This window comes from Alosa alosa, chromosome 19, assembly GCF_017589495.1.
Source record: "Alosa alosa isolate M-15738 ecotype Scorff River chromosome 19, AALO_Geno_1.1, whole genome shotgun sequence".
Lineage (NCBI taxonomy): Eukaryota > Metazoa > Chordata > Actinopteri > Clupeiformes > Clupeidae > Alosa > Alosa alosa.
The window spans coordinates 16,567,865-16,592,332 of NC_063207.1; the positions used below are offsets into that span (position 1 = coordinate 16,567,865).

The 24,468-nt window shown below is 41.9% G+C and overlaps 2 protein-coding genes across 5 annotated transcripts in view; both read right to left on the minus strand.

Moving 5' to 3' along the window:
- traf3 (TNF receptor-associated factor 3) overlaps window positions 1-6,791 on the minus strand; it is a 16,285-nt gene extending 9,494 nt beyond the window's left edge. For both annotated transcript variants that reach the window (XM_048227358.1, XM_048227357.1), the window contains exons 1-2: window positions 6,450-6,791; window positions 1-205 (exon numbers count right to left, since the gene is read on the minus strand). The exon at window positions 1-205 is cut by the window's left edge and continues 46 nt beyond it. In XM_048227358.1, the coding sequence (XP_048083315.1) occupies window positions 1-202 (202 nt within the window). In that variant the 5' untranslated portion in view covers window positions 203-205; window positions 6,450-6,791. The remainder of the gene's footprint in view (window positions 206-6,449) is intronic.
- A 1,561-nt stretch (window positions 6,792-8,352) lies between these two features.
- Window positions 8,353-23,301, minus strand: rcor1 (REST corepressor 1). 3 transcript variants are annotated; one of them, XM_048228552.1, is made up of 13 exons: window positions 22,499-23,301; window positions 22,339-22,392; window positions 21,799-21,879; window positions 21,517-21,569; window positions 20,362-20,523; window positions 18,098-18,216; window positions 15,311-15,398; window positions 14,680-14,730; window positions 12,497-12,700; window positions 11,767-11,844; window positions 11,158-11,215; window positions 10,400-10,647; window positions 8,353-9,618 (listed from the first exon to the last, which is right to left on the minus strand). In XM_048228552.1, the coding sequence occupies exons 1-13, from the start codon at window positions 22,653-22,655 to the stop codon at window positions 9,577-9,579; spliced, it is 1,395 nt and encodes a 464-aa protein (XP_048084509.1). In that variant the 5' UTR covers window positions 22,656-23,301; the 3' UTR covers window positions 8,353-9,576. The 3 variants fall into 3 exon arrangements, with proteins under 3 accessions (XP_048084509.1, XP_048084510.1, XP_048084507.1); XM_048228553.1 differs by having other exon boundaries at window positions 15,320-15,398; window positions 22,339-22,398; XM_048228550.1 differs by having other exon boundaries at window positions 22,339-22,398.
- Window positions 23,302-24,468: the final 1,167 nt, after the last annotated feature.

Here is a 24,468-nt window from a genome sequence, read left to right on the forward strand (position 1 = left end):
CGGTCTGCCGCGGCTGGCACAGCACCAGACGGCAGTCCTCGCAGCAGTACTTGGCCTCGGGGGTCTCCACGAAGCGGTCGCGGAAGCCGCCGAGCACCGGCAGGAAGCCCGGCTCGGGCCACGGCCGCTGGGCCAGGGAGGAGACAGACAGAGGCGCTCGCTGCAGCGCCACCTGCAGTTCAACAGCACGCCCCGCGGACATGACCTACGCACACACACATACACACAAAAAAACATGAAAACATGAAAACTAACTGACATGGGGTATCACTTGTTACAAAGCCCATCTATTAAGTATGCCGTCAACAAACATATAGAATACAAGAAAAATATATAACACTATTATTTACTATTTACTCTGAAGTAGGGCATAATATAGGACCTACAAAAATAGAATACAAAAGAATGGTCTACAGATGAACATGCTGTACTGCATGTATACCTCAAAAATGTAAGCAGAATTCCAATACGATTTGAAATACACACAACATCAAAGACACAGGCTAGGGCCTATAATCTCTGGTTTCACACTAGCACTGGCCTGTAAAACCACATGAAATAGTAACTGGCACTCCTCCTCACACATCTGACAAGTCACCTCCTCTCTGGTCTGTCAGTGACACATCAGTACTGTACCACTTTCAATTTTAGACAGGCTGGACCGAAACGGCAGACAGACCGAGAGTGGACACAAGGGAGATTTGGATGAGCTAGCCTCCTCTACAACACCAGCACAATACAACAACAAAAAGCCCCCCCCCCCCTTCTCAGTCAGTGCTCAGCTGCATACGTGTCCAGTCCTGTCCCCTGGCTGGCACACAGTCTTACAATGAGGAGTGGACCGAGCGAGTGAACGACGGGCGGGCGGAGGATGCAGGATGGAGGCTGGACACGCAAAGGGGATGTGTGAGAGGGCCTGGCTGGCCGGCTAGCTGACTGGCTCGCCAGCGCGCTACAGAAGTGCTGCCCGGCAAGAGTGGGAAACCCCTTCATAACAGGCATAGCAGACCGGAGCTAATTATATCCCCCTTATGACTGTAGCACAGAGCCCAGAGCACAAGAAGGAAGACACACACACAGACAAACACACACAGACACACACACACAGACACACACACACACACACACACACACAGACACACACACACGTCCAGTGGAGTCGAGTGTGACCGTAAGAGCAGAGTACATTTAAACCACAGGTTAGGCCACAGTGGAGGACTAAATCTCTGCTTTTCTGTTCCTGATTTCTTTGTCCCACTCACTGCCCATATTTCTTCCTCTTTCTCACTCCTCTTTCTGTGTGTGTGTGTGTGTGTGTGTGTGTGTGTGTGTGTGTGTGTGTGTTATGTTGTGTATCTGTCTGTCTGGCCTTCTCTGTTCATGTGTCTGTCTGTTAATCTCCTTTTCCCCCTGAATGAGAGTGTGTGTGCGTGTGTGTCTACATCTCACAACTGTGTATCATTATCCCCTCATTCATTTCCCCCACACTTTTCTTTTCAGCCGGCCAGAACTTAATGACCTTAATGAGCAAGAGAGACTCTACTGATGCTGTTTGTGACTCCTCTGAGAACACAACGCTGGCACCCAGACAGACAGACAGACGCACACACACACACACACACACACACACACACACACACACACACACACACACACACACACACACACACACACACACACACAAGCCAGACAACCATCACATCACCTCACCTACACAACAGATCTAGCACCACTAAATACTCATACTGAAATCCCCAGTCACCTCATCAGTGACAAAAATCCCTCTCAGCTCTTCAGCTGAGTATTCAGGAATGAGATAGAGACTTCAAAGAGAGAGGGTTTGATGGAGAGAGAAGAAGAGACAGAGAAAGAGACAAGTTTCAGATAAAACACAGAGAGAAAAAGAGAGTTGGAGAGACACACAGAGTGAAAGACAGAGGGGGAAAAAAGATAGGCACCGGTGTTTCCTCCTCAAGTCAAAGCTTCAATTTCGATTCAGATTTTATATTTGCATATCTCACTGTTTTTCACACTCAGGGTCTTTTTCTGTGAACTCACCCGTGTCTTCACACAAAAGGGGCACATGAAACACACACACACACACACAGAAAGTCCATCCCCCTGGAGCTTCAGCAGCACAGAGAGAGATCGGGTTACTCCTCTCCCAGCGCACCAAGACGTGGAAGAAGCAAAAACATTCCATTGAGATCGAGTAAGGAACAACAGCGGACGACGGCAGGGCAGCCTCCTCGTACACAGAGGGAGCGCTGGACAGGTTAGCTGGAGGTCTGCCGGGGGCGGCAGGGAGCGGTCTTGCGTTGGGTTGTGTTGTGTCTGTGCAGGACACAGCGAGCGAGAGAGAGAGAGAGAGAGAGAGAGAGAGAGAGAGAGAGAGAGAGAGAGAGAGAGAGAGAGAGAGAGAGAGAGAGAGAGAGAGCTGATGAAGTGGGGGAACTGAGGCCCACTGGCTGCAGTGACGCCCGACAGCTTTGTGCATGTTAAGACAGAGATAAGGCTGAGGTGAGTTGGGGTTATGTGTCTTGGAGAGGCCATATTTGGCTGTGTGTGTTTGTGTGTGTGTGTGTGTGTTTTGTGTGTGTGTGTGTGTGTGTGTGTGTGTGTGTGTGCGTGCGTGTGTCTAAGGTGCTGTTTCGAGCTGAACAGATATCTGGAGTAGGCCTGTGTTTAGGTCGGTTCGCTTTCAGAGGTGTGCCAACAATGAAGGAGCTCACAACACAACAGAACGCTCGGCTGGAGAGTGAGTGACCCATCTTACAAAGAGAGGTGAGGACACGCTGTGCTGGAGTAGTAAATGTGATAAGGTGTGTCTGTGTGTGTGTGTCTGTCTGTGTATGCATGTGTGTGTGTGTGTGTGTATGTGTATGTGTGATGGTGGGGAGGCTCAGGTTAGCTGGAGGTCTACTGGATCTGTGTGTTCATGCCAAAGGCAATTACAGTTCAGTGCAATGTCAATGTAATGTGATGACGAGCAAATGTACACAGTACAGCAGTGTCTGTGCTGAAACTGACACAGTTCTGCCTTCTGTGTATGTGTGTGTGTGTGCGTGCGTGCGCATGTGTGTGTGTGTGTGCTCACGAGTCCTTCAGGGTGGTGGCGTGTATTTTTGTACTCACTCAATCACAGTCTGTCTCTAAGCCAAATCACCATTTTGTCCTGGTGCAAAACCTCATCTGCACCACAAGCACAAGCCTAAAATGTACCAACAATCCAGTGGTATTTTGGGTACATTCACACTTTCTTGCTTTCTTCATGGACCCGCAGCCTTCGTGTGTGTGTGTGTGTGTGTATGTGCCTGTCTGTTAAGATCTGAGACCGGTAGTTAAGACAGGTTAGACATCCATTCCTCAGATAAGCGCTTACTTTGTGTGTGAGAGACTGGTGACACAGAGAACTACAAGGAAATGACCAGTGCTTGCAGATCTCCAGGGACTTCTAGGAACATTGTACAACACTCAACGGGCTTTTCCTAAGGCTGGTCATTCCTTCTCCCTTCAGTAGGCATCAAACAGCGTCAGAGTCAGACACACACAGATCACGTGAACAAAATGGCTGATGTGCGAGTCCAGGTATTAGATTAGTTACTTCAGACCCCCTTGTCTGTCTGTGTCTCTCTCTCTCTCTGTCTCTTTATTTTCTCTCTCTCTCTGTCTCTCTCTGTCTCTCTCTGTCTCTCTCTCAGACATAGCATGTGCATTCATCCCATCATTGTGTCCGGTCACCTCTTCCTCGCCTTACAATCTCAGCTAATAAAGGAGAAAAATGTTGCTTTATCAACCTGTTTTATATCAATGCAGTTTGCCAACATTTCCATTCTCTCGGTCCGGGAAAAGATTCAAACAGTGCCCCAGAAACTGACCAAGAGCCTGATGCTTAGGGCATCTTCCTCCTCATCTGAAAATCAGAACTAACACAAGCACTAGCAACATCCTGCAAAGCCCAAAGACCTCTGATCACAATAATCATCTATATTGAAAAATACAGGAACTATCAACTACTGCACATCATGGTTACTGCACATATACTGGTAGACACACTACTGAAAGGCCACCAGAATTATCTCTGAGAGAATAACATTTCTCTCACACTCTTACTTTCCCCGCAACATGCACACGCGATATTTCTAACGTTAATCTTTTTTGCCTACGTAAACTAAGTGCGGCCTTCGTAGATGAACACGGCTGATGGGTGTAGAGGCACCACTGCAATCTCACACAGTAGCTTCCTCTAGGACTTTCCCCAAAACTCAACACCATTCATCCACACAGATATACACACATACAGTTAAGGCCCAACATTATTTATACTCATGCCATATTTGGATTTGTAGGACATTTTCATTTTAACCGGTAGGTATTTCTAGCTCCATATGACAAGCATATGACAAACAAGCCTGTAAGACAGACACACGTCATTTACAGCCAGAAGAATCCTACTGATCACTCATAAATAAAAATTTGACATGGGTATGAATAACTTTGGGCTTAACTGTAACACCGTTAACATACGCGAACACACAGACAAATCACACACAAGCCACACATGCATAAAAAAACATGGACACACACACACACACACACACACACAGACACAGACACACACACACAAAGAGACACACTCGCACACTACGAACCACCCTAAGAGAGAAGTGGGTCTGTATACTCCTGTGTCCAGAGAGACTCCACCCAAACAGGAACAGTCCCAGAACGTGTGCTAGAATGACCCTTCTGTGGGCCAATAACAAAACATGGCCAGAGAGAGAGAGAGAGAGAGAGAGAAAAAGATAGAGACAGAAAGAGAGAATAGGCCAACACCCAATGCCCGCCTACGCTCCCTGGTGGCACCCATCTCCACAGCAGTCCAAAGCAGTGGTCCTGCAGTTCTGTGTGCGTACCGGACACAATACAATATAGTGCTGCAGCCTGTGAAGAGAGAAAGAGCCAGAACAAGTGCTAACCCCCTACACACACATACCACACACACACACTTTAAACAGTTTAAGGCTTACTCCATTGCACCATATGAATCAAACTTTCAATTTTCATTGACAAGTCCATTTTCTGACACACACACACACACACACACACACACACACACTTGCCATGATTCAGTTTTCTAAACCCCAAAAAGGCCAGGCCTGCGATGGCAGCGGGTGCTGCTGAGGAATAGGAAACCTAAAACCCCCAAACCGATGATGGAAGGGGGGAGCCCATCTATCTCCCCGGCTCCCAGGGGCACTCAGGCCTCTCTCACATCGAGACAGGCAAGGCCCACGGTATGACTGACTGAGAAATGAAAGAAAAGTCAAACGGGGAACGCTGCCACTACCTCGCTCGCTCAGTGACCTTTTCAGCATCGCCGAGGAGGTGCGCAGCACACGCCACCACCGTCAGTCTCTTACAGGAATCAGCCTTCTCTCTTCAGACACCACACTGAGAAGATTAAGGGCCACAACATTCGGAATGCACTGACAGCAACTCCAAATGAATATGTGTATCTAGGCAGGTAGTTTATAGGTTATAAGCAGGTAAAAAAAACTGCATCAGTTGAGTGTAGACTCTGAGTAAGCAGATCCATCCCATTCATTTTCTGAACGAATTTAAGCACCTCCCTATGAACAGTTCTATTAGTGTATGTAAAGCTATCCTTGTAAAGACATTGCTCTCAGTGTTCTTTTCCTAAAATGTATACATTGTCCCATTTTTGGATCAGCTGTAGTAAAAAAAAAGAGTGATAATTCGGATTATCAGACAATGTAAATTACAATAAAACCGATCGTCATTCTGATACATTGTAACAGTGCAACATTCTGTTACATTGTAGCTTAACATCGTAGTTTCCACAAGCAGATGGTATTGTGTGTGACATATATTCTCTAGAATTTAAGTGAACTACAGAAAATGTGAACTGCTAGTTGAAGGTCTGGACGCAGTCATCTCCTATGTAGCCTAACCGTGTCAGGTACAGTAGGCAAGCTACCAACATCCATCCTCGAAAACCAACTCTCCGCTTCTCTCCGATAAAACAAATAAGACAAGGCATAATACGGTTCTTCATTGGGTCCGTGGGTTTACTATTTAGGTAGACAACACCTCTCAAAATATGCCAGACTGCATGAACCACCCCACAACAGGTGATCCTCTAACGTTCTGGAATTCAGTTAGGGGGGCTTACATGTAGGCTACTGGTGCAGAGTGGTCCATCACAGAAAAAAGTTGACAGTATAAAGACTATACCCAGCTATTTATGTTTATAACTTCATTGCAGAGGTAACTACAGGTGGTGGAACTCACATGTTTCAGTTCAACCTTAATAGTTACTGCCAATGCTGATGGCTAACATTAGCTAACGATATGCTTTCGTAGCCTGGGTAGCTACCGAACCTTTTAAAAATATATTTTAAAAAAATCGCGTAATAAACAATACTCACATGAATCAGCTCGTCAGCGTCGTCGTCCAATTCCACACTGTTTTTATGAAATTGAGCTTCGGTGACTGGCAGTCATAGACGCGAAGACACCGTCTGAATTACACAGAAAGAGATGGGACTTCGCCGCTCTTCAAAGGCGCAGCCAGGGATAAGCTAATTAAAGTCGACATAATTGACTCTGAACACAAGAACTGAAATAAAATAGCAAAAAAATGAGGAGCTTAAGGCTACACAGGCGCCCATGAATATCTGAGCTGTTGATGTCAATCCTCTGCTGGAAAGCCCCCTGGTCTGACTTCCTCAGGAAATCCCCGTTTGAAAAAAATGTGGTTTGTCAGAGGACGCCTATGGGACGCCATAGAAAGCGTTGAATCAGAGAGGAAATCTACTTTAACGTACTGCCCCCTGCGTCTCGTTGTGGTACTGCAGCCTACGCCCGCTGCTTAACCAACTTGAGAGAGCGTGTCCAGCCTAACATCAACTTAACTTCATATATATTTATTATATCAATACAAATGAAAGAAAATGGTACATCTTACCGTACTGTAATGATGTAACGCACTGCATGGAAGTTAAACTTTCTTTTCGAGAGGTGTCGCCAAGATTGCGTAAGAAAATCAATGCAAAACTAACAGTTCTTTGATGTGCCTTTTCGTTTCCTATAGAAAACACGGAATTTATCGACTCCTCTGTGTGGAAACATTAGAGGCGTCCCAAATGCATTATTTCCCCAAACATCGACAGATAGGGCCCTACTTACTGGAAGGAAAGGGAACAGATAGCTGACAACATTTACGGTGCAACAACGCCTGGTTTGCATATAGTGACGAAGTCATTTTTTACTGAATGAAAGTGAGTCATCGGAGGGTTCTGAATGTGCCACAGTATGTCATGTTAATATCACATGGACCTAAGGGGAAAGAAGTGGAGTGAAACGAATGCTCAAAACAAAGTCTGATTTCCCTGTAAATCCTTACATTTATTGCATGGCTATTAAAATTCAATGAAATACAATGACTACAATGTTTTTCTCCCTCACGAAATTCCAGGTTCAAACATTCACATAATATTCTCACGAATACTATTCAAAAGCAATGCAGTACCAGTCCAGCAAAATAAGGAAGGCTATGACGGGGATTTAAGTTTACATAATGCAGACAGCAAAACAATAACTTAAGAAATACAAAACATAATAAAAACAGACCTAAGCAGTCTACAGTGTGTACATTGTCTGCCACCACTGTTTAAAGGCCATATTTGAAGAGGGCCACCTTTCATCACCCTTTAAAAGAAACGGCCATGACGTGTTCCTGTCTTGCTGCAGTGTCATGATGTGGCTACTCTGTCCACAGAACTCTGAAAATGACTCAAGGAATTTGAACGAATCGCTTCGCTTACCAATCAGGTGACTGTCAACCAATTACAACGCTAGTGTGACTGAGAAAGAAATTCAAAACCACCTGTATATGAAATAACTGTCCATGATACAAAAACTGGGAAGGGTGGGGGTGAAATGAAATAAAATGTACTTCACAGCAGGAAGGAAATGTTTCAATACTTTGGTTTTAACATAGCAAGTATAGAGGATCTCCTTTGAGTATCTTTTGGTAAGGGAATGGTGATCATTATTCATGAAGAGCACATGCATGTATGTGTTCGATTAATATAGGCGTATGTGTTTTGGTGAACGTGTCTGGATAGCAGCACACAATAGACCTTTGGCCTATGGGCAGCATGGTGATGAGGGAATGGCAGTGTAGGCTGGCGCTCAGCTTACATCAACATGTCTGCCCTGTGCTTCCCTTAAACAATTCCACATGTTAACCACGAAACTGACTGGTATTATGATACATAGGTCATTATCAACAACTTCAATATCTGAGAATTAAAATACCAAGGGGTGGCAGAAGACAGTAATAGAAAATAACCGAAAGCATCACAGTTTCAACAGCCCCTGAAAGCTGCTCAGACTGTTGTTGGGATGTCAGACTTCAGCGCGCTTGTATTAAGGGTCCCGGACAATGTTGGTTTATCTCCAGAGTGTTCATATGTGTCCAGTTCACCCTATTGTTAGTTTCCTCACACGCACACACTCCTTTTTCCAACTAGTGTCCCAGGTCTGAGACTTCACATGATCTCTTCTGCGTATTGACATATAAGTCCAATAACAAGGGGCATCATTTTAGAGGTGCATCATAAAAAGCATGATAAAACGGTTCTTTATAATTAACTGTAAGCATTATATTACATTGGAGGCCACACTGTCCTCAACAATGCCCATTTCCAATTATTTAATCAAGCAATAATTTTCAAATAAAGAATTAAATATTGAATAAATTTAGAGTTTATATATAAATTACAGTGGACTGCCTGAGAAATGTATAACTATTGTTTTCATAATATGCCCAATGGCAAACATCAAATCTTACAATCCAGTTAAATATACTCAGAACAGCCGTCTTGAGGAAGTTCTTGAGAAATGAGAGATGCTGGATGATGACGACAAACCACACATTACAGTTTTACGCGATGACGTCATACATTAGGCTTGCCTTTTCTAGTGATGGCCAAGATAGCATGAGATGAGCTGGATGTGAAACTCGCACATGTTGAGTTATTGGGTGAACGATGGACAAATAGAGAAGCAGCAGTATACGCCATCGCCCCCATTATTAGGGCTTAGGGTCACATGGGACAGGCGTCAGGCATAAGATGCATGGCGTGGAGTCGAGGGCAAACAAAGAGAGCGAGGCAGCATCGAGGGCAGTATCGTGGTTGGGGGTGAAAACCTGGATGTGGTGGAGGTGGCGTGGGCACTCGAGGGGTAAAGTGCACAGAGATAGAGTCGGGAGCGCTGGCCTGGCCAGGCGCTTTGCATCTGTTTGGGTTTTTTTTTTTTATGTCCCCTTCCTGTGCAGAGGCAGCTACTGAAGGTCCTTTGCCACACGGGACTGGCCGGTGGAGCAGGAGCAGGGGATAGGTGGGTGAGGAAGTCAGGGGCTGGGGGGGTCCAGTTTTAAAGACACAGCACAGGTCTGCCGAGAGATGTCTCTCTCTCGCTGTTTCTCTCGTTCTCTCCTTCCAAACTGCAGCTCTGTAGGAATGAATGGGTTGAGTTCTCAAGGGTTCAGGATGCCTGGGGGGCCTGTGTGTCTGCAGCTGCTGGCTCCTGTACAACAAGTATACACACAAACAAAAACAAACAAATCATGCTACATATTAGTACAAATCTCTCACAAAACAGAAGTACCAACCAACTTCCACAAAACTACTAAGACAATATTTGCAGATAAATAGATAAAAACAATCTCGGTCATCCAAAGATGTAGGACTTGCCATCACACCTAGAAATACAAATAGTTCTGCAGTGGTACAGAAAAGTCCTTACTGCGTTATATAAAGAATGCCACCAAGCAGTTATTGTTTGTTACTGTTTCAATTTTCATGAAACCTGTTGGAAGGGTGTAGCAAGGGCCCCATTCAATTTAGGAGTGGATTCCAACTGTTGGGTGGATCCACAAATTTACTTTCATTTTTGCTAACATTGTGAGAAAAAGTTGCAAGTGCCCTCCTAATTTAATCATTTGACATGACTTGTCCCTTACTAACTTACAGTATGTTTAAATATTTGAGGTAGAAGGGTTTACAAAGTTAAAGATAAACATAATAAAAAAAAAAAAGACTCGTCTGTTCATGTTGACATGATGACTAGCAAAACATCCACTTATTTGAGAGCGATTAGGGATGCACCAATTGGATACTGATAATGGACATGGGTTGGATACTGACTCAAGTAGCTGAATTGGATAGCCGTCTCTGTATATGTGCAGGATCCAAAAATCGCAAAAAGGCTTTTTGGCCACATCGCACAGCCACCCTACAATTTATCGTCATGATTTCCAAACTCTTCAGTATGTCTGAAAAAAAAAAAAATAATTTTTGGTGCAAACCTTTTTCTGCTCTTCAGGTGGGACTGGGGTGGTGGTACCGTCCTCTGGCGTGACCTCCATCTTCTCTTCCTCGCTGTTCTTTGCCCCGTCGCTGCTCTCCACGCCATGCTCCGCCTCCCACTCCTGCAGCACCTCGTCCAGATTGAAGCGTCGCCGGTAATTCACAAAGAAATTCTTCACCTGGACCACAGACTTGTTGCCGATCACGTCGGAGATGGCCTGGAAGTCCCGGCCGTACTTACGAATTGCTGCAGAGAGAGAAAACAACATTGAAATGTATTCATCTGGCAGACAACTGTATGCAAAGTGACTCACAACTCAAGCTGCATTAAGTTAGGACAGATGCATTTATAAATCCACTGGAAAATTGTTGATAGCCTTAATAATGAAAAATACACTTTGTGGAAAATAATCAATGAATGAGTGATTGTTAATGCACTCAACTCAAAATTAAGTGGGTGATTAACCAGCAGCGTATCCCCATACATTGACTTATTTGTGGCGGCCCGCCACAATATCATCACTGACCACACAATGATTTTCTATGTTGTACATTTAAAATGGATGAAACCCCAACCCCCGCTGCCCACGTCAAATACAATTCCATTCTGTGGGACACACTAAATCAGACACTGTAACTCACAGCATCACCACAACCCGTCTGATGTAACCTCCCACATTAATAACATCACACGCTGTGCAATGTTGTAAACACATTGGTGCCAGAGTTGTGTGACTGCTCGTCATAGTTTGTCTACCTTGAACAGCCAGCAGCTGCTCTTCTGTTGTCCAGCGGGTGTTGAACTTCTGGGTGACCTGAGTACAAAAATATGTATTTAGAAATTTATGAGCACAACCAAATATTGTAACCAGCATTGAGTGTTTCTAGAGAGGGCTGGTTAGATCTCTTCAAGGGCAGTTTCATCTGGCTCTTGGCTCTCTCAAAATGTTGGAATTTGTTTTAATATATATATGAAAAAAAGATTTTACGACAAAGAAATAGCCAATCAGCTGCTGGATTAGCTTGGCAACAAGTATCAGTCATTAACACTCATCAGAGATTGTTGATTGTCAGGTCATCGCTGTTCCCAACTTAGTTGTCTATTTGAGATCAAGCCACCTTTCAGTTTGCCATTTTGTCTATGCATGCACAGTAGGCTACACTCATTCTGACTGAGTAAAAATGACTCCTAAATTACTTTTTACATTCATCCGTCTTAGGTGCTGGGCAAAAACCCTTAGGGGCTACACCATAAGGGGCTACACCAGGGAAAACCCTGGCCTCAGAGTGGGAGGGGGTCAAGGTAGTAGTAGCAGTCCACAGGGATTATGGGGATGTTCTGCGTGAAACACAAAATTGCAATGACCTCAGATGGTCTGAAGTCCTCTACTCCAGAATCCAGGTTCTCTCTCAGTGTGCTGTTGGTCTGCTTGATACTCTGGATCTAAAACAGTAGAGAGGGAGTTTATAAAAAGAAGTCACCTCATAAATTAAATATCTAAAAAGTCAGTATGATATTTCAGCTTCAGAGAAAAGAACCAGCAATCCTAAAAAATGCTTTGTCATTATGGGATGCCAAGTAGATCAATGATTAATGAGCTTAAAGATGAATGTTGCATAAATTCACTGTATAGAATATGCAGAATATAGACACAGGAGTATAGAACACATCATGTGCATAGTGAAAGCCATACCGGGTCACAAATAACATTTTAGGATGTTAAGTTTCAGTTTCGCAATCCCAAATAACTTTGTTACTTAGATTTTCAGAATGCCACCATCTATCAATGGATGAAAGGACCTTGGCCTTGAACACCTCCGTCCCATTTGAACTTATCTAGGATAACTATTCAAATCTACGCTAATAAAATAGAGATGGACTTTGCACTAAAGTGATCAGTGCTTTGTATAAGTAGTAAGATGGGGTTTTCAGAAGCTGAGAGAGTAAATAAACCAAAGACTTAGTGAGGCCTAGAGACAGGCTAAGATCAGGGATGAAGAATCAAGACCAACCAGTTCTTCTGGTGAAGATACAGTTACACACTGAAACTGAAAGCTCTAATACAAAAAAATTAATGAAAAAATAATAGCCAGACCTGGCGTTTAATGGCCACCAGCTCCATGTCGAGCTGCCGGAGGACGCCTGTGGCGGCAGGCGAGCTGCTGGACATGGCGGTTACGTCGCGCTGGATCAGGTGCATGCCCTTGGGCGGCTTCTTCTTGGCTCGGTGCAGATTCTTACCCGTGGGGCCCGGAGTCTCCTTCTTCAAGTGAGCGGGTTTTTCCCCAGAGCCTGCCGGCTGCAGAGGCGAGCATGAGGGGTAGGGGGGGTCAGCACATACTCAATCACTATCAGACATTACAGAAAAGGGGGGTAAAAGCACTGGGAGGATTATGAGGTCAGTGGTGGTTTTGCTAGTGTGTAGAAATGCAGGTCTATTCTCCACAACGCATATTTGAATTCTACGGCTTCACCTTAGAAAAAAGGTAAAAGGTGAGGTGGAGTTTCAACGAGGGGGAGGGGGGGTTCCCCTATAAGCTTTTGTTTACATACCTGTGGTCTGAAATTACACTTGACAGACAGGAATGCTTGCTGACAGTTAGGCACACGCCCCAACTATGCATTTTGATGCAGGAGTAAGGAAGTGAAATGGCATGCATAACTTAGTGGAATGTAGCGGTGCTTCCCCTGCTATGCATTCAACATGATCAGCAACAAGATAAAAAAAAAATCCACGCGACTGCGGGAACCATTGTCGGGTAAACTTGTTCGTCCCTCTCCAGGAGGACACCTACTGTATCTCCTTTGATCCAAGACAGATTATCCTCAAGTTGTTTTTAGATTATGCTCGAGTTGTTTTTAGATTATGCTCGAGTTGTTTTTAGATTATGCTCGAGTTGTTTTTTTTTATATTTATTTTAACTAACAACATAACAAATTGCATCCACATATCCTTTTGCACAATGCTAGTAGCCTAAAACACCGAGACTCAAGCAACCATTCCTTATAAACTGAATTACTATCACGTTCTTAAAGTGACAGGCACTCTACACACCACCAATGTAATGACATTAAAAACAAGTGTAATAGTTTAGCTCACATGCGAGATGTGACCTATGCCATCAAGTTTAAATTTTCAATTAATTGTAAATAATAACTTTGTGTTGTGCCATTTTTTTTTGTTTCATATCAATTTTCTACTAATAATGTAAATGAGAAAGGTGAAAAAGAAGCATTTGGAAACACACTGGATAAACTTGAAAGCACAGGAATGCACCTCTTTGATTAGGATACTTGCATTCGCTCATGACTGTGTGTGTGTGTGTGTGTGTCTATGGCAAGCCCTTATAACATTGACTAGATAAACTTTATAGGCTAGGAGAAGTCATCTAGCAAAATCGCAATTTCATATACCTGCAATTAGAATTATGACAAGGATAAATGCAATTTAGTACTAATGTGTGACCACATAGCAACATGTTTCCATAGCAACCAATTTTCTGTTCTACACAAACCAAATAAACTACGTGAAACACTATGCCAGACCAAAGTTTTATAGAAAAGGAACGTTTTTTTTTTTTTTTTTGGAAATTGATAAGCAGTTCGCCTTTCCGAGTAATTATTGAGAATAGATTGTCTTTATTTTTTATTTAAAAACACTGAAACTAACGTTGTATAAACCGCATGCAGTGCTTCCTGAGTGCAATCATCAGTCAGTCTCATAGCCTACTTGCAATCATCAGTCAGTCTCATAGCCTACTAGGTTTGTAAATAAATTCCAAACATTTTTTAAAAAGTGTCCGAAGCCACCCCGGTTGACAGTAGTAACGTTATGTAATCAGGATAATTTACCGTTACGTTATAGACTTTATCCATTATGCTAGGGCGAACTTTTCCTTTTAATACCCCGGAAGAATGCATAAAAGCCTCGATATGTTTCGATAAAGTGATTTTCACCTCTTGAAATTGATTTATTCCCGTTTTCAAAGAAAGAACACAGCGAAGCAATTGAAAACGCCATTCTAGGTTCGGGTTGTTTAGAACAGAAAATCTTGTTGCCCATACAACGTGACAAGTTCAATTTCAAGTTCAAACACATTTCATCAATCAAATTCGACCATCAATTTGGACAATTTCCAAAAAAACAAAACAAACAAAAAAAAAGCACTGGTTCAGGCACTGGTACCAATTTAGCACAGGTATCGGATAAATCCCAAGTGATACCCAACCCTTAACAGGAGCAGCGGAAGAGTGTGTGGTGACATGAGGAAAAAGTACCTTTTGAGGGACTGATGACTTTGCCTCTGATTTTTCTACTCCTGCCCCCAACTGAAATCAAAACAAATACAGTTGTTTTAGGGAACATGTTTTAAGGAATATTGTTGCATTTCCAAAGTTCACTCGAAGAGGCACACAACTTCTCTTTCCACTCCTGGTCAAAACACAAGTACAGGAAATCAGAGAACTTGGAAAGTTCTATCCAATTATCTCACACTATTTTCTTAAACATAGGTTTAACTCTGGTAATCCTGACACTAGGAAAGTTAGCTTGACACAGTGACTGACCCATGACAAACTCCATAAACATTAGCTAACAACCGGGGTAAGTGGCCTAACCTTTCTGGAATTCCCCACAGATGAGAATATACCAATAGGTCTATAACAATGAGTAACAATGACTAAGAACTTTGAGTTTTAATTTTAGGTTAAGTAAAAGGGATAGTTCCAAGCCTAGTCCCAGACTAACAGAGAACTTCAACGAAGATCTCCTCCAAAAAAAGAGCTTTTAGTCTATGACTAGGCTAAATCCATGTCTGGGAAATCAGCCCACTGGGTTTAATTCTGAGTATCCAAGCTGGGCTCATTGACAGAAACACTGGTGAGGAAGGGGGCGGGGGGGTGGACTCACACTCTTTACCTCCTTCCTCTCCTCCTTGCTGGGCTCATACTCGGCATCTCCTGGGGAAATGCAGCTGTTCTCCTCCACCTCCTCGTCACTGCAGACAGATTCACATCCTCCATCAACCACACACTTACAGATAAGCCCAAGCAAATCTTTAACACACACAGTGAAAAAAGCCACATCAAACTCAGATATTTACATGGCCACACTGACTCTCTGATTAACACAAACACATTTTTACCACACAGTAATTATACAGCCTGATTTTGCCGTAGCCAACTAATTTTCAGTGTTGTGCCCAACACCGGAACGACACAGAAGGAGGAACGCGTCTTTGTAATGTGACATATTCAACAACCAGTGATTTATTGTCTGCAATGTCAGTGCTTGAAGTGGACCGGTACACACCGGTACGCAGTTTGTCACATTTCTGACAATTTTTTTTGTCACATACATCTCCTCACGAAACGCTAGCTGCCTGTCCCCTGACTACACTGTAAAAAACGCAGTCTCTGTAGACAGCCCAGGCTCCAAAAACGGCAACAAAAACAGCCTGGTCCAGACGGGGGGGGGGGGTTGTCCCCACTTTACTTTGCAAATATAGAACATTTTTCAGCCCTTCTCAGTTTGCAGTAGGGCTGCAGCTATCGATTCTTTTTGTAATCGATTAATCTTGCACTTTATCGATCGATTAATCGGATACATTTCTTTTGGCATTTTTAAACAACCAAAACACATAATGCATAACGAAAATTACATGGCTGTAAAATGATAAAGCAATTGGCACAGAGGTATTTATTCTAACTCCAAGATTAGGCTTCAAAACTAAGCCCATTTATTGCAATTTACCCATTTAGTGTTTTTAAGTGCCAGTGCCATCAATTAAATAAGTTCAAAATGCTCTCTGTAAAATTGCAGCCTCTTGTGCATGACTTAGCTGGGCGAACAAAGCTGTCCATACTATGTTGTGAAGTGCTGGGAGGGAGAAGAGGGAAAGCAATTTAATGTATTATAGCCTACAACAAGTTTCATGCTGTAATCTAGACCTGACATCAACATAAATATCTGTTTTATGTAGATTTCTACACCTGCAGCATTTACCATTAGGCTACTAACAAATAATTTTACCATTAGGCTACTAAATATAGCCTACCATTAGGCTACTAAAAAATCATTTCTGGGGTGAGCCTATTTGCTATGGTAACCTAGCAACCTGTGTGTGTGTGCACGCGTGCGGTGCGTGAGGAAAGATGAGGGTGCATGCATGTGTGTGAGGGGTTCTTTTTTAGACATACTGTCTTGCAATTGAACGTGAATAAGTTTACTTACTTAAAAACATCAAAGCTAAGCTTGAATTTCCACTGGGGATCAATAAAGTATCTATCTATCTATCTATCTATCTATCTATCTATCTAAACAAGCAATCACGACATCGCTACAAATACAGTATGTGATTAAAATCAGCCAACATCAATGTAGGCTATAGGCTACGTAGATAGATGATGGATAGGCTAGATAGATTGTTAAATAGCCTAGCCTACTTTATTGACGCTTGGTGAAACAGCATGGAGTGGATATTTAGGTTCAGATGCTTGTTCTTTTCCTTTTTGAGTATGTAATGATCCCAAAACTTTACTTGAAAACTTTAGACATTTTCTGCCATTTATGGATATCTTGACTCTGCCATCGCACCAGCTACGTTGAGTTGACATCAAAATCATGTCATTCGGATGTGTTTTGAGAAAGTTCGATTTTACTGTTTTTAGTCAAAACTCGTTAGCCTGGAAGTGACAAGGGCATGTCATTTCGCCGCTACAAAAGGCAGGCACGTGCAGAGAAGGGGGGCTACAGGGGCTCTAGCACCTGCCCTTTTGATGTCCCAAGTGCCCTTTTGACAAGACCCGTTTTTTACTTTTTAAAATTTGTAATACTTCCGCTAGTTCCAACGTGAATATTCGCTAAAATTTCTCATTAATAGTGTCTACGGACTTTCCCCTAAAGATGCCAGCTGCAGCAGCAACATTTCCGGAAAGGTACTGGCTTGATGAAATTCATTCTGGACTCTCTATCCGACCACATAAAGACCTCGGGATACATCGGTTTGGCTTTAGGGACCCTCTACTCACTACCACGTAAGTGTAATGTTGGTTGGAACTGTAGAAGAGGTATAAAAATAGCCTTTTGTAGCGGCGAAATGACATGCCCTGGTCACTTCCAGGCTAACGAGTTTTGACTAAAAACGGTAAAATCGAACTTTCTTAAAACACATCCGAATTACATGATTTTGATGTCAACTCAATGTATGTACTCCCAATCATCCGTAAATTGATCTAAAGTGCATTTTACTCCGGATAATTCCTTTAAGAATATAATAGCCTATTTGATGTCTCGATACCAACTGATACATTTGCTGATATCGATACACCGTATGATACATGTGAATGATGAGTACCGGCACCTTTTTTTCTCCACTTCAAGCACTGTGCAAGTCAGACTTTTTGGGGATCTCCTATGACTCCTGTGTTTACACTGACACTATGACAACACGAGATGAGTACGATAAGCTACATGATCTTGTAATGTGGCCAATCTTCTGACCAAGACACAGCAAGAATGTGTGGTCCTCTGATGGCCTAGTCTGACATGGTCAATCTTCAGACCATCGTGGAACACAAATTTTTTTTATGTAATCTGCACTCACAATAAGAGAGCTACTAAAAGACACATTTACATGGCAACACTGGGTTAGCACACTGTCACAGAACACTCATCCTGGAGATCCTGGAAACAAACCTCTCTTCCCTCTCCCTCTTCTGCTTGCGTGCATGTCGGTCCATCACACTGGTTTTGCTGCGCGTCTTCTTCCAGGAGTAGTAGAAACGCACAAGGCTGGCAATGGACTTGTCTGGCAGCTGTGCAAAACGTCAGAACATGTCATACAACTTGTGTAAAAGAGCTAGTAAGCAGAGTTCATGCAACCCATGTTGGGAGTTTTGAGATAAAGGTTAAGGTAAACCAAAAGGAAGAATACTAGGGCTGCAATGATTAGTCGACAAAGTTGATTATGAAATTTGTTGACGGGTCGTGAAAGGCATAATAAAGTATTTGGCTAAAGGGTGAAGTGACAGTGACACCAAAACTTTAAAACGTGTGGAAATATTTTAGTGAAATAAAGTAAAAAAAATAAAAAATAAAAAAAAGTTGAATTCAGACTCTGTAAAGCAGAGCTGTCATTTCACGGCAGACAGTGATACACATCTTAATCGCAAGCACCTGGCTATAACGTTATATCGTAGCTTGTGTTTCAATTTCAGTAGTACAAAACACATTATTAGCCTTTTTCACATTATACTTTTGTTTTACAGATTTGGCTACTTTAATTTATATTATTAAATGAATTTATTTCTTTCGTACAAATGTTACAAATACATCTGATTAAGCCATCAAGCTTAGGTTTCATATTCATCTGGTTCATGAGTCATTATTTTAATCTACTAAGGGAATTTATGTATGTTGAGGCTGGACAACAGAGTAACATTCATGAGGTGCAGACTTCAACAAGACAGTAAAACATGCACTAGAGCCCAGAATAGGAGCCGCGCCTATTGGAAGCAAAGATGGTGAACATGACAGAAATAATCGTTGACTAAATCAACAATAATAATGTACAGATTAGTCGCCTACCAAAATAATTGTTAGTCGCAGCGCTAAAGAATACTATAACTCTTTACTGATTTTTTGCTACTTAAGAACACTTTTAACCTTATTATGTTTTACAAAACACATCATAAGTGGAAAAAATAGCCAATGTCATGGCCGAGGATTTCTGCGTTCTGAGTGCTGCTGGGTGGCTGAGACACACTCACACAAAATAGATGGGGATGCAATTAAGCGATCATGAGAGGATTTGAAATTCCATAGAGTATTTAACATCCTCACTAAAGTCATTGGCAAACTTGCACTGAATGTTGCTGTTATGGCCAACACTGGGCAGAGGTGTGATATGGAAAACAGCTTACTCAACAAACTAAAGAGCAAAGCGTTTCCTTGTACTGTATGGAGAACAGTAACTAAATATGGCAAATTTGTTACACACTGGAGCCTTGTACACACATTAACTATCATGTAAAAGGGTAATTCCTCTTAACATGGCATAACATAACAAATAATATACAGGTGGGTCTCAAAATTGGAATATCTTGGAAAAGTTATACAAATATGTCAAGCCATTTTTGTTGCAATCTTGATGATTACAGCTTACAACTCATGAAAACCAAAAATGGAAGATGGAAGAATTAAGTGCACTAAAATCTCCTGGTAGAAGGCTGTATTAACTCTGGACTTGATAAAACACAGTGGACCAACACCAGCAAATGACATGGCACCCCAAATCATCACTGACTGTGGAAACACCAAACTGGACTTCAAGCAACTTGGATTTAGTCCACTCCTTGTGAGGTTCCCAAGTTTTTTAATCAACTTTGCTTGACAATTCTCTCAAGGCTGCGGTCATCCTTGTTGCCTGCACACCATTTTCTTCCACACTTTTCCATTCCAGTCAACTTTCCATGGATATGCTTTCATTCAGCACTCCGTGAACCCCCTGCCCACCTTCTGTGGCTTACCCTCCTGGTGGAGGGTGTCAATGAGCCTTCTGGACAACTATCAAGTCTGCAGTCTTTTCCATGATGATGGTTGTGTTTACTGAACCAGACTAAGAGTTTAAAGGCTCAGGAAATCAACATTTCTGTATATAACCTCTTTATTCTAAAATTTTATATACTCATGTTTGGTTTTCATTACCTGTACACCGTAATCATCAAGACAAAATATTGACTGAAATATCTCACTTTATATCTAATGAATCTAGAGTATACGAAAGATCCACTTTTTGAACTAAATTGGGGGGAGTGGGGGGGGGTGATTAACTTTTCCACGATATTCTAATTTTCTTTTTTTGAGACCCACCTGTACATGACCTATGTACAATTGCAATGCCATTACACATATAGATTGCGAAGAGAAGAAAACAAACTTGTGAAAAGGGCTCCACTAACCATTTGCTGGATGCGGTGGAATGTTTTGCCATGGAAACTGAAGCCCTGCTCAAACAGGACCTTGTCCTCCACTGTCCACTCATCAGGGAAAGGCGTGAAGTTGGGCAAGTCCGCCAGAGACTTTTCAATATTATGCTTGTGCCAAAAGAGCATCCCCAGAGCCTATGGAGAACAGCCAGTCACAGATGTTACACTTGCCACAATGTATACTCCAAATGTCAGCACTTACAAAGCTGTACAGCCTCTCAACATTTGGATAGTCCAAATAATATCAGGGTTGTTTCAGCAGTTCAAATCTCCAAATCCAGTTCATCCAGCTGATAAACTCTGGTGACTCAATTTGAGGTTTATGACAGGAAACTAATTCAGTATCAAATACACATGTTTAACAGTAGAACTGCATATAGCCTATTATTAGTGTAAATTCTAAGTAATCAGTTAACAGCATGTAATAAATGGAAGACAAAGGATCATATACATGCAAAGGAATTGTCTATGCAAGAAGATACACCAGCACTAATTTTAGCTCGTATTCCCTTATGCAGCTCTGTCCATTTCGTACAGATGGAACAGATTCAGCTAGTGGCAAAACGTTTTCCAGCAGGCTCTTTTGTTTACAACCAAAGTAATTTTGGGAATACTACAGTATGCTCTGTTAATTAACTCTGACAAACATAGTAACTACAAGAATAGCAGGAGGTTTCAAATTCAAACATAATAAATTATACCACACAGTCATGGACTATATAATGCCGCTTTAAAATATCTAAACTTAAATATGCCTAATGTCACTCAAAGGAATTGCAACTATTCAGACCGATCTTTGTTACAAAACTACAATGTTTGCACTGAATGTTGAGCAAATACCAGGCTGAAAAAAAGTAGAGCATATGACCGTACAACTGACAAGAGGAATTGAATAAAGATGTCTCTTTCCTTCATAGTACTGTATTAACAACAGTTGATTAGGCAATTATCCAGGAGATGTGTCAGTTCTGGGTCACCAGAGCACAGAAATTAACACAGATCACCGTCTACAGTGATTACTGCCAACCCTCAGTTTAGTTATTATTCAAAAACATAACACCGCCTCCCCAAACACACATACAAATACATTATATGTAAAAGGCATGAAAAGGGTTTCTTTATTGTTACCTGCTCCATATTGTACCCATGCTTCTCTTTGGCAATTGCAATGTATTCATCCACTGTCAATAAATAAATATATGATACTGATCAACAACAGCCTAGATTACATGGATGCATAACAGATATATCAGATATTCAAACAATTTGCATGAGATTTATGTGTTTAAAAAAAAAAAAAAGAAACCATTTGCAAGCTGTGAAGGAATATGAATATGTACTTTTTTCTCTCCTTTGCTTCATAATTATTATGACCAGTAAAGGCCTCCTGGGGAAAACAACATAACTCACGTTTTGCTTCTGCCAGATTGTGATTAGGAAACCAAACCAGCATGCCGAGATTCTCTCTCTCTTGACTGGCCTTTGCCACCTCTGAGGAAAGAACACATGCGTGTGATGGAAGACAGGAACTAAAACTGATAGCCTCGGTTTTGTCGAATCATCATTGACGGATACACATACAATATTAAGTTACAAAACACGGCCTGTGAACTTCGATTTATTACCGCAATGTTGAACACACAATGCGATCACATTTTTGTACTAAGGGAAGGGATTAATTACCACACAAAATAAAAATTGCTTTAGTGTGATTGATGAATACTACTTACATCTAAGTAAGGCGACAACGCTGAAACTTATTTAAAATAGTCTAGTTATTCGCCAGTGTCTACTGAAGACTGAAAAAAGTCACTGATTTAAAACTTCATCGTGAACACGGGACTGCTTAGCGAAATCCGGATGCTCAGCAGGCTGCATGCAACAACGTTTGAGGCTATCATGACTTATAACCTGCTTTGAGGATGATTAAGTGAGTTAAATCCCACTTACCTGGATCGTAATCTGGAACGTTCGCTTGGTACTGTGGGCCGACTCTCATCCCCCCTGCACCTTATTATAAAAAATGAGAATGAAACGTACTCGTAACTATTCACATCCAACTATACGAACTTGCTGAGTATGATCGAGGCTACCATAGCTAATGACCTACCATGTTCATCATCACTTGAAGATCCCGAACTTCCTTCTTCCCATGAATTGTTACTGTTTCCATTTGCAGCGAAACTTTTAGTTGGGTGGCTAACAGAATTCCTACCCCTTCTTTTACCAGACATCTCAGTACTACCTTTATCTAGCATGGCAGGCATTGTCACAACTAACGTTAAACGTCAGCAATGAAACTCAACAGATTTGGGCTCACTAGCTAACAACAGCTAATTGGCTGACGACAAATAGCAGCAGCTGCACTTTGCAGGCTATGCTAGCTGGCGTTAACGTTAGGCGAACAGGTCTCAAATAGTAGCTAACGTTATTTACGTAAATGCTTCAACATAACCTGGAAACATCAAGTTAGTTGCCTAATATCAGTATCTCACTGGACATCACACACGGGGTATTTTGGACACCTGCCCAACTAGCTCGCTAATGCAAATCTGATAACGTTGTGGCTAACACACAGTACTCCACCAAATAGCTAACGTTAGCTAGCTAGGTGGCTAATACTACCTAGCCACATCAGCCAGCTAGCTAAGGTTAGTTGGATGGGAAGTTAGCTCGCGAAATAGAAGTAACCTGAGCTAGTAAGGAATTCAGCTTAAACCCCCCAATTCTCTATAAATTAAAAAATAATCTAATTTAAAGATATCTCGTGAGTTGCAAACCAATCGAATCCGACGACGATCTTGACAGCAGGCTTGGTGAAAAATCTTTGTTAAGAATGGACTTGCTAGCTATCGTTACAATGTAACTTGGAACTTCAGTTGAGTTCTATGTAAGGCCTGTGCAAGCAAATGAATGGCCAGACCAATCGGTTTTGCCCATGCACCTAATCCGTGGAGGAGTTATCACAGCTACTGGGGGTTCCAGAAACTACACTTTTCGTTCGAAACAAAAATCACTGTGAATCGCAGTGATTCGATTAGCTATAGTCAGAAATTGACCTTATATATTTTTAAAACCACTTAAAAATCCACTATCAGAAAAGATATTCACCAAAAGTTATCTTTTTATCTATCTGCTCAAATGTGTTGGCTGCAAAAAGATGATTTTGCTTCCATGAAGTCAATTAAAATAGGGCTATTAATCACACCGGGAAGGCATCAAATAGTTTATTTCATCAATATCCCTAATGTAACAGTTCTATTCCGACTGCATGCAATTAGATGCTGCGCTGCTTTTATGGACCTACAACAAGCATGCATTGATCGCAGTTCTCCACTAGATGGAGAGACAAAAAAAACGCCTGTGAGGAACTTGAGGAACTTGATCTAACGCAGACTATGCCTGAAGTTACTCAATTGTCCAAGTGCTGCTGCTTGATAGCCTTAGTAGCGATAATTCGTTGTCCTGTGTAAATACAAAGTTGTGAGGGGAGAAAACCTTCCATTGTTATAGGCTACTGAATTTTTCTTTGTTGTAGCCTATAAGTTATCTGTTAGGCCCTACAAACTGTTGTGAGGCCTATACTAGAACCATTACTAGTTTACCTGGAACAATAAAGCTCTCTAGAAATCAATCCCTATCTTTATATAGCCAAGCAAAGTTAGGAAATGTGTGCATAAAGGGCTTGAAATATCATGCACTTAACCATTTGACAAAGGGACAGCCCTAAACTCTCATGGATTAAGCAGAAATAATGCCTCAAAATCTGGGAGTTTTTGAGTGTGGACATTGGGATTGACCCTATGTGTATAAAACGTGTGATGCTATAAAGTTTGAATCAAGTTATCTGATACCACTAATACCACTTGTTACCCTGTGCTATAGGCTAATAATAACTTTGTGAGAATTTATATACCGAGGTAATTTTGTCCAAATAGAAATGTCCTTTTGGAATTTGATGTGGAAAGTTTGTTAAAGGCGGAATTATTAAACCAACAGCACTGCTTGCATGCTTCATAAATCCTTCCTAAATCATTTTAGACATAACTATCTTAACTACCCAGGGATGGGTAGTATTTA

Bases quoted from the DNA above. Each gene is read 5' to 3' on its own strand.
- rcor1 (XM_048228550.1), bottom strand. From the start codon at position 22,655: ATGCCTGCCATGCTAGATAAAGGTAGTACTGAGATGTCTGGTAAAAGA. The intron at 20,524-21,516 runs GTAACAATAAAG...TGTTCTCCATAG, and splicing joins ATGGGTACAATATGGAGCAG to GCTCTGGGGATGCTCTTTTG. The intron at 14,731-15,310 runs GTGAGTCCACCC...TTTTGATTTCAG, and splicing joins AGAGGAAGGAGGTAAAGAGT to TTGGGGGCAGGAGTAGAAAA.